Source organism: Canis lupus, chromosome 32 (assembly GCF_011100685.1).
Source record: "Canis lupus familiaris isolate Mischka breed German Shepherd chromosome 32, alternate assembly UU_Cfam_GSD_1.0, whole genome shotgun sequence".
NCBI lineage: Eukaryota > Metazoa > Chordata > Mammalia > Carnivora > Canidae > Canis > Canis lupus.
Genome location: NC_049253.1, coordinates 31,478,903 through 31,495,342, shown reverse-complemented (window position 1 = coordinate 31,495,342; position 16,440 = coordinate 31,478,903). Strand labels below are relative to the sequence as shown.

The 16,440-nt window shown below is 36.3% G+C and overlaps 1 protein-coding gene across 8 annotated transcripts in view; it reads right to left on the bottom strand.

The window, feature by feature from the left end:
- The window catches only part of WDFY3 (WD repeat and FYVE domain containing 3), a 234,046-nt gene that overhangs the window by 70,963 nt on the left and 146,643 nt on the right, over positions 1-16,440 (bottom strand). For 4 of the 8 annotated variants that reach the window (XM_038582230.1, XM_038582234.1, XM_038582235.1 and 1 more), the window contains 5 exons: positions 13,116-13,351; positions 11,797-11,931; positions 8,724-8,954; positions 7,122-7,355; positions 726-825 (listed from right to left, as the gene is read on the bottom strand). In XM_038582230.1, the coding sequence (XP_038438158.1) occupies positions 726-825; positions 7,122-7,355; positions 8,724-8,954; positions 11,797-11,931; positions 13,116-13,351 (936 nt within the window). The remainder of the gene's footprint in view (positions 1-725; positions 826-7,121; positions 7,356-8,723; positions 8,955-11,796; positions 11,932-13,115; positions 13,352-16,440) is intronic. The other 4 variants (XM_038582232.1, XM_038582236.1, XM_038582237.1 and 1 more) reach the window with 2 other exon arrangements.

Genomic DNA, 16,440 nt, shown 5'->3' with positions numbered 1-16,440 from the left:
ATGTATGAGTTCATTTATAAAGTTCAAAAGGATGCAAAGTGAATCTGTTGTTGTAGAAGTTGGGACAGTGATTCAGTGAGCAGTTATTGGGTCAGGGCAGGAGGGAAGTTTCTGGGGATGTCTATAAAGCATTTTTATCTGAGGGGCTTTATATAGTCATGATGTCATAGTTCTAATTCACAGAGCTTTATAATTTGATTAAGTATATCACAGTAGTTAATTTTTAAAAGTATTAGACATTCAGAGAAATGTAGCTTGTTTACATAATGTGGATTTTTTTTTAAAGATTTTATTTATTTATTCATGAGAGACACAGAGAGCGAGGCAAAGATACAGGCAGAGGGAGAAGCAGGCTCCCTGCGGGGAGCCCGATGCAGGACTTGATTCCAGGACCCCAGGATCATGATCTGAGCTGAAGGCAGACACTCGCCGCCACCCAAGCATCCATGTTATATGGTTAACACATTCTCTTTACTTGTCCTCTTCCTCCCACCTGAATGTACAGATGTGGACAAGCAACTGAAGTACTTCCTGTTGCTGATTCTTTATCCCAGATTCAAAGGGAAGAGCTAGATGGGCCTTTTCCTCACTACAGAAAATACCAATAAGAAGGGAAGATGCACAGAAAGGAAAGATGAAGTTAAAAAGGAGATATACTTGGGGTTTAGACAGAGAAGAAGAATGACCAGGTACTTTTAAAAAGTGGAAGTAAAACACAGTATTACCCAATAAGACATCAGCTGCAAGCAAATGGTCCATCACACTATCCAAAATATAAGTCTGGAATTCTTTTTGCTGAGTTCTTGTAGATCTTTCAGGGGAAGCCTAATCAATAAAATTTAGAATTAGAAACAGAATCAACTAAATAAAGATAAGGGTTCAATCATAGTTATATTATCATACTTACACAGTCAAATAAAAAAACTACTGGTAAATAACAAAATATGATATGAGAGATGGTAGATATGCTTATATTTTCTTTTATTTTCTGACCACAGAATTAAAAAGAAGCAAAAGTGAAACATCATCTTCTTTTGAATCCAGTCTTCCAAAAACAATATTCTAAGCACTATAGGTATTTAATAAATATTTGATAGTATATCTCACTTCCAAAGACAGCTGGCTATTTCTAATGAGATATAGATAAAATTATAAAGCCATTAAAACAAATACCAAGCCTCAGAAATCTAGTATTCTAGTAATCAATGGGGAGGGGAATGTTTATATCAATAGGTTAGCTAAACATACAATTTAGCTCTGAGCTTCTCATGTATCAAGGAGAAAAAAAAAGATGATATGGTTTACAAAGCTTTTTATTGTGTATAAAAAGCAGCACACTAGATTGGCAGGAAGCATTCCTAAAATTGTTCTTGGAGGAATGTTCTCTGTGGGTTTTTATAAAGAGGACAATGATAACTCTATAGGTAATGCTTTTGATAACGGTTTTATACAGTCCAAAGATGATTTTAAAAATTATCTTGAATAAGAGCTTATGGCACAAAGTTAAACTACAGTCCTCAGACGGCATTTCTATTGGTAATTAGGGTAATATAATCCAGGTGCATAAACGTCAAGTATCTAACCTGTGAGGTGGGTGGCAAAGCACTGGCAGTCCAGTGGATAAAAGGTGGGAAAGATCCTTTTGTCATTCTCAAATGCCAGTGGTTTTAGTCAACTTTTGATAAGGGCTGGATATTAAACAATTCAACAAACGGACATAAATTTTTTTCTTAAAAAGAGATCTTTATGTTTTAAATACAGGCATAGCACTGATGCTTTGTAGATCCTTGAACAGATAGATTTGGGACTACGTTTATGACCATGTTACAAAAGTAGGCTTTAGACTACTGTTGTGAATTTAAAATTAAAATCTGCTCTACTTCAAAAAACCCATTTCTTTCCATTCTGATTTTCAAGATACTGATAAAGGGTTTAAAGGAGCAGTTAAAATTTAAATTCTCTATTCAAATAAAAAATCTTATTCTAGGGATTTGAAAACCAACTAAACCAAAGTTGCAACAAACATTTTTCTGTTTTCCTTGTAAGACATATTTATTTTGTTTTAAAATGACAAAATATGGGCCTTAAATAGTTAAAATAGTACTAGTGTTACAAGGAGACAAGCTGTATTACTCAAATCTTAAAACAAATCAATGTCCCAATAAAGAATGATGAATGGAAAAACAAAATAGTACTACTGTTCAGGAATTTGGTCTGGTATTAGAATAATTTAGGAAAAAGTGAAGGACATGTCATGTTGTTTTTGATCTTAATAAATTTTCCTGTGTGGTTGAACAGATTAATAACAATGGTCAGCAGGAGAGCCCTGGTCACCCATGCCCTGCTTATTCCTCATGCTGATGGTACAGTGAGACCCCATCCCTGCCAAATGAAGAGCAAATGAGAATGTTTTAAGTGGTAAGCAGCAGATTGATTAGATCTTTGAGGATTACCTTGTAATCAGATCAGAGACCATTTTATCAAATAGCTTGAGCTGATCAAAGTTTACCAGAGTAAGGCTCTCCACTCACAGGAGGATTTGAATACTCCTGAAGATGACAGTGTTCATTCTGGATCATAATAACTAAAGGTGGTTAATGGGTAAGTAATAATGAGCAGAGTTTATCAAAACTTAACTAGACAAAGTTTTGGGGTCTACAAACAGAGGGACCACAGGACACAGAGAAGTAGCTTCATTAACAATTTTTATCTTTACTTAATTAAGAAATATTATTTTGCATTCTGCAAGGATTTAAGGCTGGCTCAGTCACCAATTGACATTTAATCCTCTGAATCCCCTCACAGAAGCTGATATAGGAGTGATTATGACCCAGAATTTATACTTGTCATCGGCTCTAATTGCTGAGTTTAAATGTTATTGGTGACATTTATTGTAGCTTTTTTCCTAGCTTTTTAAGGATTTAAGACTATACAAATACATGCACAGTGTCTCAGAGGTGTTTTTTTAAAAAAAAACATTCTATGGACTTACTATTATGTACCAGATACAGTGCTTAGTTTTATGTACATTATCTCAATCTGCAAAATATCTCTCTGAAGTAGATACTATCACATTTCAGAGATACAGTAACTGAGGCTTAGAGTGGTTAAGTCACAACAAGGATTCAAACCTCAGTTTCTTTGATGGTAAAGTCCATGGCCTCACCTGCTATACCATACGCTTCCAGCTTTACTAAAAGTCTCCATAGTGAAGTTAACAAATGCACAAGAGCAACTCTGCTACAATCTCCTCATCAATCTTTTAGATAAACCTGGTTGGCTGCACCAGATAACTGGGATGAGTTCAGGGCAGAAGGAAGATAGGGTGAGCACTATGATCTGTTCTGGCTTGTGGCCGTCAGATGCCTTCCCTATAGAAACAGGGAAGCCAGTCAATACCAGTATTCAAAAATATCACAGCCTCCTTTTTGCAGCCTATAGACGCTGTGCAGAATCTGTGCGTGCACAGGCCAGATAGCCCATGGAGCCTGCTGCTCACATTCAGGGCAACGTGGCTCTGAGAGGAAGACTTTTCGTATCCTGTGGTTTCTGTAATGGGCTGAAGCCCTTAAGAGGATTTTGAGCTTCTTCACTCTGGCTGCAGTATTCCTCTTAACTGATTTCTTCTCTCAGGTATGTTATCGAGCTCTCTTTGCCCCCTTTTGCTACCTTTTGTTTACTGTCCTATAGTCACCCAGGGTGGATTTCACACTGATTTGAATGGGGAAGTCTTTTAGAAGATGGCTGGAATACAGTCTTAACTCCCGAGACCATGGAGAAGTACATATGGCATCAGACAAGCACACTTCAACCCAGCCCCCTTAGCTCCATTATCTTTCGGGTATAGCCAAAACCTTTTCTATCTACTTTCCTGCCACCATGGTGGCATTTGTGTGTAGCAAATTCACTGGACCCTCCATTAGACACGGTGGTGACAGCAGAGACACACATGAGTTGGGAGCAGGGCTACTGGACATCCACAGGTATATGACAGTATAGGTCACTGCATTTTCTGAGTAAGCCTTACGTGCCAGGTCTTCTGTTAGAATCTTCAATGTATTATCTTATTTAATTCTCACAGCAGTCCTCAGAGACAGGTTCTATTTTATACCATTTGAGAAGTGGGCAAACTATAAGGGGTGAAGAGAACTAAGAATGGCCAAGGTCACACAGCTATAACCAGCATACATTTCCCAAAACAGTTTTTGCTGGTGATTTACATACACTTAACTCCCACAAAAATCACATAGGGGAGATTGTATATAAATTATTTCCCAGAGAATGGACTGAGCTCAGTGAGATGAAAATTCTTATATAATAAATAACAGGGCTAGAATTCAAAATAGGTATTTCTCACTCCAAAACCTCTGCTCTATCAATTACGCCATACTATCTCCTCTGTACTTGGCCTCAGTGTCACACTCTGGCCAGCCTGTATGAATGGGAATCTTATTTTTATAAACTACTAATAAAGATAATTTCACACATTCTTTTGTAGATCAAATCAAGTGGATACTCTCATGGTGAGAATCTTACAGTCCTAAGACTGAAGATGGTCTGCCTCAAATGTACCAAACTGAAAATAAGTTGGTTCAAACCCCATCCTTTATGTGTAGGTAAATGGTAAATATACAGGATAATTCTCTTCTTGAACTTCTTCAGAGATAAAGACTTTATAATCCCAACGTTCAAAATCATATGCTTGCCATTCACTTTTTTACACCATAGGAAGACATGAGGTGCAATAAATGTTTTGTATGTTTATTCTGTACTTGTGTAGTAGAGTTGAAGGTCCTCAAGGTATTAAGTTACCTTTTAAAAGCAAATGTGTATCTCTTATTAGACGATATCGTATTTTCCTGTTTGAGTACTGCCAGGATGTAGTTATAGTTAAATGATTAAAAAATACACAAAAGAATACATCAAAAAACTGTACTAATTCTGTGAGAGATTAAAGGACATGTGAAAGGTGGTGACTAATTTTAAGGAGTTTATAATCTACCTGGGAATTTCAATCTTGACATTCCCTGTTTCTCCCTGAAATATAACACTAGCATCCCTGACTTCCCAGTACAGATACAATTCCACTATAGGGCAAATTACTATCCACAACAAAGAGAGTATTAACTAAAGGTTAACACATGCTATATCAAATCTTCTTTTTGAAAAATATAGAAAACCAAAATAAAAGACAATTATATCATTTATTCAAGGCTAGTTAGTTAGCTATCAGGGTTTCTACAAGACTGAAAATTCTATTACTGGATAGATCTCTCCATATATTCCATACATGTGTATTTCATTATTTGGCTCAGTTGTGCTTTCTTACACACACTTCTTCTGAACTTTATTATCCTGTTATGTCTTGATCACCATTTCATTTTGCATAGAGTGCTTCAAATTCTTACCCAATACACTAAGGTTCTAGCCATCTTGCTTCTTAAAGTTTCCAAGGAGGGGGGAAAAAAGAGTTTCCAAGGATGACAAGCTCTACTAGGCATGCTTTTAAATCCACCAAATGAATTATTGATGATAGTGATTATTTTTCTGCCAATATTAAACATTGTGGTCCTGGTTAAAATGCTTAGCATGACTGGTATCTAAATTACATCAGCAATTTTTTTTAACTGACTGAACAGAGACATTTTCACATGAACAGGATAAAATATCTCCTGCAGTTTTAAGGTTTCAAATAAAAATATTAACTGTGTTAGCCACTAGAGGGAGCAGAGAAAGTGCAGATTCGGTTGCCAAATGGCTGAGAGCATATGGGAAGTTCCTCAGAGAGAAAAGCAGTTAGTCTTTTGCACTGACTGAATCTTTAGAGAGCTAACGTTATTATTTTCAGAGATGTGGAATGAATGGACTGCTTGACCCTACCTATATGAATTGACCAAAAGAATATGAATGTACAGGCAACTAGTCATATACTAAATTCTCTTCCTTTGATCTTTCGAGATTTTTTTCCTAGGTGAACATTTGGTTTTCAGGGATGATCAATTTCTAGAGCCAGCAATATGGCCACTTAGGGCTCATTTTTGATGTGTCAGCTGATCTGTATCATTTATTAGGAAAATGGACAAGAGCAATGTAGTAAATGTGTCCCTCCAAATTCATATGGCAAAGCTCTAACCATCAATGTGATGGCATTAAGAGATGGAGCCATCAGAAAGTAATTAGGTTTAGATGAGGTCATGATGGTGGAGTGCTCATGAGAAGATTAGTGCCCTTAGAAGAAAAAGAAACACCAGAGCTTGCTCTTGTGCTCACTCTTTCTCTCTCTCCCTCTGCCATGTGAGAGTATAGCAAGGCAGCCATCTACAAGCCAGGAAGAGGGCACCAAAACTTCACCAAGCTGCCACCTTGATGTCAAGATTTCTGTCTCTGGAACTGTGAAAAATAAATGTCTGTTACTTACTTAAGCCACATAGTCTATGGTATTTGGTATAGCAGTCCGAGCTAAGACAGCAAGCAACCTAGAACTTTGCTGCCTTGGGGAAATTTCAGTAAGTGCATATTAAGCAAATACTGTGTGCAATGCACCATGTTTTAAGCTGCACAGGACCCCAAGAGCAATAATACCTGATAATATTACAGAAGTGGGACGGAAGTAGGGAGTTATAAGCTGAGGAGACAAGGTCGCTGTGAGTGGCATGAGAAGGTGTTGGTACATGAAGGCCCACGGGCCAAATCCAGCCTATGTCTGTTTTTGTGGCAAAGTCTTACTGAAACAGCCATGCTCACTCATTTATGTATTGTCATTGGCTGTTTTCTAGCTATAATGTTATAGTTGAATAGTTTTATAACAGAGACTGCATGGCCTGTAAAGCTTGGAATATTTACTCTTTGGCCCTTTACAGAAGAGTCTATCAATTCCTGCCTAGGGAAAGGATGATAAAGGGCTGAATTAGGGATACGCTTGTGGGAATGGAAAGAAAATAAGTTGTTAGAGTATATAGCATATCTGAGATTTAAAAAAATTCCCATAGTCTGTGATATGCTCTGCCTGTACAACCCAAAATATGAAATCTGAAAGGCATCTGGCATAAAATGTGCTTGGTTATTAATGTTCTAAGTATAAAAACTACACAAGAGATGTAAATGCATTTTTTTTTCTTTACCTCCAACAAAAGATCAATTAGTGGAGTCTGCTTGCTGGCAGGAGTAAGACAGAGGTTGTCAATTATTAAGACTCGCATGAAGTCAAAAACAAATTTTTTGGCTGGGTGATTGGTCAGATAGGTCTTTGTGCCCACATTGCAATATTCTGACTGGCTTCTGTTCATCCCCGTGTCTGCTGCAAAGGCTTTAAATTCTTCTGCTGGAGATCCAACTTCATCATCAAGATCAGTCACCTGGTAAAATCAAGCAGGAGTATAGGCTAATCATATTTGATTTTATATGATATTTTCACTTTCATGTTTCCTAAAAACTAAATTATAGTAGCAACAGTATTTCCCTTCAGTCTTTTACCTCGTATTAAGCTATTCAATACATTACTTCACTTTGCTTATTTAACTCTCATTTCTAGGTAGCAACTGGGAACCACATGTCATGGTTACTTAATGCATGGTCTTTCTGATATTAAGCTGACCAGTCACTAACCGTGTATCTGTTTTATGTTGAATTTTAGCTCTATTGTGGATAACTGTGCTTAAAATAAATGAAATGAGAACGACATTATTTGCATATTGAAATACAGCTACTGAGAAGTCAAATGTCACAGAATTTCAGAGAAAGATCTGGCACAATGGTAGCACCTAAGGGCTGATCCGTTTTTGCAAATTAAGAAAACCCCAGATCAATAAACAAAATAAAACCAGGGCTGATTTTGAGCCAACAGGAAAAAAAAAAAAAAAAAAGACCAAAAGACAGATTATAAATTGCTAAGAAGGAAAAGGTGTTGAAATAATATTAATTGTCTGTTTAAAAAAAAAAAAATATATATATATATATAAATCCTATATACATATGGATGTGGCTATATACATATTTATATATAGGATTTAAAAATTACAAACAAGCCAAGGTATTAAGGTCATGTGTTTTATTTCTCTTTCTCCTAAAATTCCTCACATTTTTATAATGAGTTTTTCACCTTTATACATGAGGAAAAATTAGTATGAACAAGGCAGTTTATTTTAGACCCTAGAATAAGTGGTAAAATAGAAAACATCATGAAATTCTGAAGTGTATGGAGTGGTAACTGTCTCTGGAGCTTTGTTTTAAAGGACAGAAGAAGTACCTGTATTACCTATGACTATAGTCTAATAATTTTCTATTAAAATACTATAAAATATTTTAAAAGTTGAACAAAATAAGAAAAGCTGAACGAAGAAGACAAACACAGACCTCATTTTTGTATAAAGACAACCAATCCTATAATTAATCTGTAAAGACTAAGTCTAGGAGATGCCTAATTTCTGAAATAAATAAAGTGGAGACCAATTCAGACTGACCAGAGTTCTGTGACTTGGATACGACATTTCACAACAACACTGCTATGAGCACATAAAGCAAGAAATGGTCTGCGATGACTTGAAGAGGGAAGTGATTAACCAAGGATTTGCAAGAACACAGTACACAAAACAGGAAGTAGGGTTCACTTCTATTTTAGGGAAAGCAGAAGGAGAGTGTGGGGAGGCGACACCAGACAATAATGTGAGAGGTGAGGCTATAACTTGGTCAAAAGCTTAAAAGACTGGGAAGAAAATGCTGCTAACCATTGGAGCCGAGTAATTCCAGTTTGACATTCCCTCTGCCCCCTTTCCTACCATCTCTGAGTAAGGGCGGATGTTGAAGGGGAAGACCGTGGCTGCTAATGCACACAGGAAGTCAGGGCTCATCCACATGGAAGCCAGGTCGGGAACGTTGTGATATAAGTATCTAAAGAACTGCATCAGGGTCACAGGATATTCTCGGAGCCAAGATCCCTCTTCTTCTGATTGCCAAGGCTGTCATGGGGACAAGAAGAGAAATAATATGTTAGAAAAACTGACACTGCTAAAAATTGCTTTAAAAATACATTACTCACTGCTTTTCTAAAACTGGGTATGTTGATGGTTCAGAACTCTTACGAACTACACACATGAGCAAATATACATAAACAAATCTAGAAATGAGCTAAAACAAACACAATTCTCCTAGAGACTGGCAGAAGGTTTCTCTATGCACTGATATACTCACAGCTCAGTAACTGGAGTCAGTGGTTTTGATTATTTATCATTATCACCATGAGTATAGTTGGTGCCAGTAGTGGCTGTATTATCCACAAAGCTGTCCCATCCTCCATCATGTGAGAATTAGGAGTAACATAAAAGATGGGGAAGTTACTTCACCTTTCTGAACCTCACACTGTCATATGTAAAATGACAAGAATAACACTTCCAACAATATTCAACTGTAATATTATGATTTATAATAAGAAATATATACTTGGTCTTTTTCCCATCCCATTCTTGGCACAGAGGTACTAAAACCCTTGGAATGTCCTGAGTAAGAAGGGACACAAAGGTGTCTTTCATTAATCATAACAAACCCCTTTCAACCACAGCTGAGTTAATGTTAATGATCAGGCTTAAGGAAAGCCCTGAAAGATAGAGGCTTGCCAGGGAACCAACCACCTGATTAGAGGGTTAGAACTTTCAGAACTAGAGCTCTGCACTTCCTAACTTCTAGGAAGGGGAGAGGGACTGGAGATTGAGTTCAGTCACCAGTGGCCAATGATTCAATCACCTCTATGAAATGTAGCCTGCATAAAACCCCTAAAGAACAGGGTTTGGAGAGCTTCTACGTTGATGGACAGAGGTGCTGGGAGAACAACAGGTGGAGAGGACATGGAAGCTCTGTGTCCTTCCCTATACCTTACACTCTACATCTCTCCCATCTGGCTGTTCCTGAGTCATATCCTTTTATAATAAATTGGTAATCTAGTAAGTAAAATGATTTCCTGAGTGATTTGGGAACCTCCAATTTATAGCTGGCAGGTCAGAAGCACAGGTAACAACATGGACTTTTGACTGGCATCTGATGTGGGGGTAGGGAACTACAGTCTGGTAGGAATGATGCTATCTCCAGGTGAACAGCATCGGAACTGAACTGAGCTGTGGACACCCAGCTAGTGTGGTAAACACCCCCATGTATTTTGTGACCATAGTGTCAGAAGTAAAGCAGTGTTATAGCAGAATGTTGGGAGTGGAGGAGACACATAAGAGTGTGTTTTTTCCTTAAGAGCAATACAACAGGGTAGCCCAGGTGGCTCAGCGGTTTAGCGCCTGCCTTCAGCCCAGGGCCTGATCCTGGAGACCGGGGATCGAGTCCCACATCGGGCTCCCTGCATGGAGCCTGCTTCTCCCTCTGCCTGTGTCTCTGCCTCTCTCTCCCTGTCTGTGTGTCATGAATAAGTCAATAAAATCTTTTAAAAAATAAAATAAAATCATAAAAAAAGAGCAATACAACAATAACGATGATGATAAAAGGAAGAAAGGGGACGCCTGAGTGGCTCAATCAGTTAAGGAACTGACTCTTGGTTTTGACTCAGGTCACAAGCTCTGGTCCAGAGATGGAGCCCATGTGGGCCGGCGGTGGAGCCTCACCTATAGGGCTCTGTGCTCAGCGGTGACGCAGCTTGCCCTTTCCTCCTCTCTATGCCCCTCCCCACCCTGTTAGTGCATTCTTGCTTTCTTTCTCTCTCTAAAATAAATAAATAAATCTTTAAAAATGGGGGGGGGGGGGGACGACAATACCAATCTTCTGATACTTGCCCAGAGTTGAGTTTTTTGAACTTAGATTTTTATGTTTATGAAAAGGAGCCAAAATAAGAGTCCCAAAGCATCCTAAATTGATACAATGTAATGTCCTTTTCTAAGATGACATAGGAATAGTTTTGACTATAATTAAGTTTGTCAGTGCTTGTAATCCAGAGAGTCCAGTTAGTAATTCCTCTTATAATGTGATCTTAAATTGTATAAGCAAATTAAGTCATTTTTCACAGTATTCCTGTGAGATAAATAGGAACATACATTTCGTCACTTAGTCTTCCAATTCTTCATCTCTAAGTTAGAAATAATAATAATAGAAAAAACAGAAATATATTTTTAACCTTTAAATGAAAGTGATTTTCAAGTAACATATTGCAATGACATATACTATAACATATATTCATTATATACATGTATACATTGTAATATACATTTTATAACACTAATAACATCAATTAACACTTATGAAGCACTTACTACATACCAGATACTCTTGTAAGTGCTTTGTGTATATACTAATTCCTCATTAAAACCTCAGAGCAACCCTAAGAGATAAGTTCTCTTAACATCAGCATTTTATACATGTGGAAACTGAGGCATATAGAGGTTAGCATGTCTTAAGTATCAGACATGGGATTTGAATCCAGGCAGAGGTTCAGAGTCCATGGTCTAACCAACTGCACCGTCCATCCTTACAGTAGAGATAACAAAACAGAGAGGCTGAGCTTCCAGAGACCATGCAGGTAATAAACAGTTATGTTACCGAAGGATTCTTCTATTTAAATAAATGAGGGATCCCTGGGTGGCTCAGCGGTTCAGTGCCTGCCTTTGGCCCAGGGCGTGATTCTGGAGACCCGGGATCAAGTCCCGCATCAGGCTCCCTGAATAAAGCCTGCTTCTCCCCTCTGCCTGGGTCTCTGCCCACACCCCCCCATGTGTGTGTCTGTCATGAATAAATAAATAAACTCTTTAAAAATATATACATATCACAGGCAGGAGGAAGTGCCAGCAGGTTTAAGTATGTCTGTAAACTTACTGAATTCAGCATGCTGCGGAGCATCCCCAATAATAAAAAAGCAGCTTCTGTGCACACATTATGGATAGAAGAGACCACAGTTCCACTGGAGGCAGGAACTCCAAAGATGAATGTCCAAATGGAATCTAAATCAAACTGCAGAGGTCAAAGTGAATGAAGATTAGCCACTGTCAATTTTTTCACCTAGAGTCCCTTACAAGTTCCAATATTCTAAAACTTCAAAACTAATTAGGTTTTTTTCAAAGTGATCAATGATGGAGAGAGAGAGATCTAACATTCTTCCCTCCTAAATTTTGAAAATTTGTATATTTTTACATTTATAAAGAAAAGAGAATACTATGTATCATCCTGTCTTAGGTACCTATGTTAAAAAGATTGTTTTCTACTTTTTTTCTATAACGAAAACAAACAAAAAGAAAGTACATGCTAATTAACCAGGAGATCACATTATAGAACTGAGGATTTTAAGCCCAATCTTTTAAAAAAGCACGTGGGACTCACTTTTTTCCCCCTCTCCTAGCAATGTTCTAATTCACTTTTAGGTTACATACAGATAAGATTTGACGAAATAAAAATCAGTTGAGGAGACTTATTCACAGCACTTTTATATAACACTTTATGACTATGGTGTCATGCTTATTTTGAAAAATTATATAACCAACCAAACTCTGTTAAGCCTGAATCTGTATTGTGACTTAATGTAAAGGTACAGACTTTGTTTTGGTTTAAAAGGTTTTGTCAATTACTAGAATAGATCTGAATTAGCATTTGGCTTTATGATGGAAGTATAGTAATTGAGTTGAAAACTAAATTCCTAAGTCTTCACAGTGCCAAAAACGTAAGCTATATATAGATATCCACAATAGTCTTCAACTAGGATTCAAATAAAGCTTTAGTGTTTTCCTAAAGTGGATGTCACCAATCATTAAGAAATTTAAAACATTTTTGTAATCAGAACTCTCTTTATTTTTCGTTCTATAGAAATGACATTATACTTTTAGATAAAATCACATCACTTGGATTCTTCACGTCACCATTAAAATACCACCCAAAGTCTTTATGCACACAGGATCATATAGAGTAATCAAAAACAAAACAAAACAAAACAAAACAACACAAGACAAAACCAAAAAACCAAATAGGGAAAAAGGACTTTTTGCAAAAGTTTTCTACAGTATCTTCAGATTTTTCCTCCCAAATCAAATTCTAACTGTGAGAAAGGGATGGAAGCCTTTCGGTTTTACTGTGAGTAACCGATCACCATGTGGTGATTTTCCGGCACATATAATCACACTTACGCCTTACTAGATAATTCCTACCTGGCAACCCTGCTTACATCGGCTGCTGATGACAGGCACACTGACCTGCAGGTTCTCAGGCAGCTCACTAACTGGCTGCTGTAGAAACAATGCCATGAGGAGAAAATAGAGAGCAGGGACATTAGTGTGTTTAGGAAGGAATGACTGAAGAACTGGGAAACCAGGAAAATGACAAGCATCCCGGTTAATCTCCCTGACCGTCGATCTCCCGCCAGCACTCCTGCCCACATTGAATCCTAAGAGGAGAGGAAACGTAACAGTAAGTACAAGATGAATAATTGATTGTCATGCTGTATTAACAAAGAAAGGAGTAATTCAGTACATGTGACATTTCTACCCAGAATATCCGTATTAATACAATTAACTATTCCATTGTTGAATTAATCTTCCAGTTAAAAGTTCTACTTTACTATCTCTGATTTCAGCAAGCCTGTCTATTGGAGTACAGGTCTTGAAAAATACTTGAGACAATCAGATACATGAGGTAATGTAAATTCTCCTCATTAAAACAATGCCCTCGTGAGCTCTAAAATTTCCCTAAGAAGAAAATAAAATTCAAAATGTGGCCAAAATTTAGGATATACAAAAATGTACCTTAAAAAACAAAAATTGCCGTAATTATATTTAGCATGTAATTATAATTAACTATATTTAGTTAATATGTCATTTGTCCTGAAGATCATGTTAAACTAGTTGATTGCAAATTATGTACAAGTTTTGAGACAAGACAAAATAAAATAAATCCTTCCTCACAACATGATCCGTGATTCTGCTGGAAGGTTGCCCGGCGCTGGGACAGCAAATCTGAGCCTACTGTGACTGTGGCTATCTGAATGAACATGCAGGGTTCTTCCTAGAAATACAGCTCTGCTAGGAAATGGTCAGTGTTTATGGATGTGGCTTACATAGCATCTTTCTGTCAATCCTGATCCTTTGGTTATGTAACTAATCAGGATACAACTATAAATTTAACATTTAGTCCTTTTGCCTCCCCATACCTAGTGCAATGCTTGGCACAGAATAAGTGTTGGCCAGAGTTTCAATGTAAAACTCATATGAAGAGCAACCAAGAGAAGGATTTTTACCCTGAAGCAATTTTGATTTCAAATGAATATTCATTTTTTTCTTACAATTTGTTTTTTTCTAGGATGAAGTGAGCACATATTTGCTACTATTTAAAATAATAAAAGAGAAGTTCATCTAGCTAGCTTTTTAATGATTTCATCCTAAGCAACTGCTTACTGTGATGTGAATTAATGTTCTGAAGTTTTTTCTAATTAAAAAACTGCATAGCAATTTGCCAATCTCTTTCATATTATCATCTCATTTCTCAAACAATAAATCTGTGAGTTAGAAATTGCTATGATTATTTTTATATGGATGGAAATAAGTTTATGTGGAAAATATGCAATTTGTTCAAAGTCACAAAGCTGAAGAGTGGTGGCCCTAGGACTCCAGTAAGTATGTCTCTATTTTAGCAAGAGAGACTAAAGTAAGGAGACTCCAGCCCGATGTCTCTATTTTAGAGTTTGTAAAGTTACACTGTCTCCCTTGGCCTTCTTAAGGACACTGGCACATTTCTGAAAGACTGGCTGCAGTGGAACACTGGTGGTTTTTGCTTATAGTGAATTCTAAGCTACAAAAAAAAAAGTCTTGAGTTTTAAGAAGTCAGAAGACATAAAGTGATAATTTTATACATTAAATAGGAAAATAAATTTTGAACAAATTACAGGTCCTAAATGAAAACTAGTACCAGCATTTATTTCCTTTCTAAATTCTCACATTCTACTTTTCCCTATAATTAATTTTAAGGAATACTTAGTATGTTACTAACAATTAAGATTCAAGTTAAAGCTATGTAGAAGGTATTTTATAAAGAAAAATTTTATAAAAACTAATAAATGTGAATAAAACATGCAAGAACAGGTTGCTCATCACATCAAATAGAATCAAATTATATATATATAATATTATATATATATCTGTCTACAAATATGTGTGTTATCACACAGGTATTTAGGAAAATTAAATTGAATCAAATTTATATTAAACTTAAATTCCTAGATTTCTTTTTTAGAATAAGAGAAGCATATGCAATTTGTAAGCAGAATGAAGGACAAATAAATTCTAAGGCACGAAGTCAGGTAGGTCAGATACAGAAAAAGCATCTTTTTCTGATATTACTGAAGTGACACAGGTCAGACAAAAGAACAGGATTACCATTTAGAAGACAGCTACTTAGACACTATTATTGTCTGACTCAGGAACCTAATGCACTTAACAGTGTTACTTTCCTAGTTAGAGAAATCAATCCTTAATTTGTATTTATTAGGCTTATTTCTTATAAAGTATAACTTATGATAAAATATACATCTGCCTCCAGAATCATGAAGCTCAAAGGAGATGACACATGTTAAAAGACTTTGGCAAACCACAATGTGCTGTATGAATCTTAGGTGTTAACACTACTGTGGGTGGTTTTGGCTTTTGATGAGAAACAGTGCTAACAATTAGTATTTAAAACTCTCACATTCAACAGAACACACATTCAGCAGAATTCACATTTATTGCTTACTCTCCTAGCAGCTATCATTAAGGTCAACGAGTGAAATCTCTTGCTATCAAACTGTTTATAATAATGTTTGTAGGTTATATCCCTCTCCTAAGGTCATTGCAAAATAGTGAGACTTTTTAGATCATGAAAGTATATATATAATGATAATTTAGAATACATATTTGAAAGCCAACAACTTTCTTGAGAAATCATTTCACAGTGAATTCTTTTCTTCATTACAAAGTTTCTTCAGCCATTCTCCAATATGAAATAACAATAAAATCATCTTATGCTGTAAAATCTGTCTTCCTATCATTTTCCTTAATATTTGAGAAAGCAGTGTAGGCAACACCTAAGTACTGATGCTTTTACATTTTTTTTTTTCAGATAAATTGCATATTCAATCTGGACTCCTAAATAACACGGGCAAATATGTATTCTTGATGCTTTATTCCAGACTACAATTACATAGCATTTTAAAATGTAATGTTATAAAGGAATATATTTTCAAAATACTTGAATTAAAAATACCTTAAGAATTGAATGACTATAATTCTCAATAAAAACATTATTTTAAATATATATTTTCCAAAAAATGTCTTTAATGTGAACAGAAATATAGCAGTTCAAATGAATCTAACATAAGAAACTATAATTTTCTAATTTTACTTAAATGCTTAGTTCCATGTTAAAAACAGCATAGAACTAGCAAGCAGGTAATAGGGAACTTTGGCTGAAACTTCGAGCTTAGATCTTTGAGAGGCAATATAA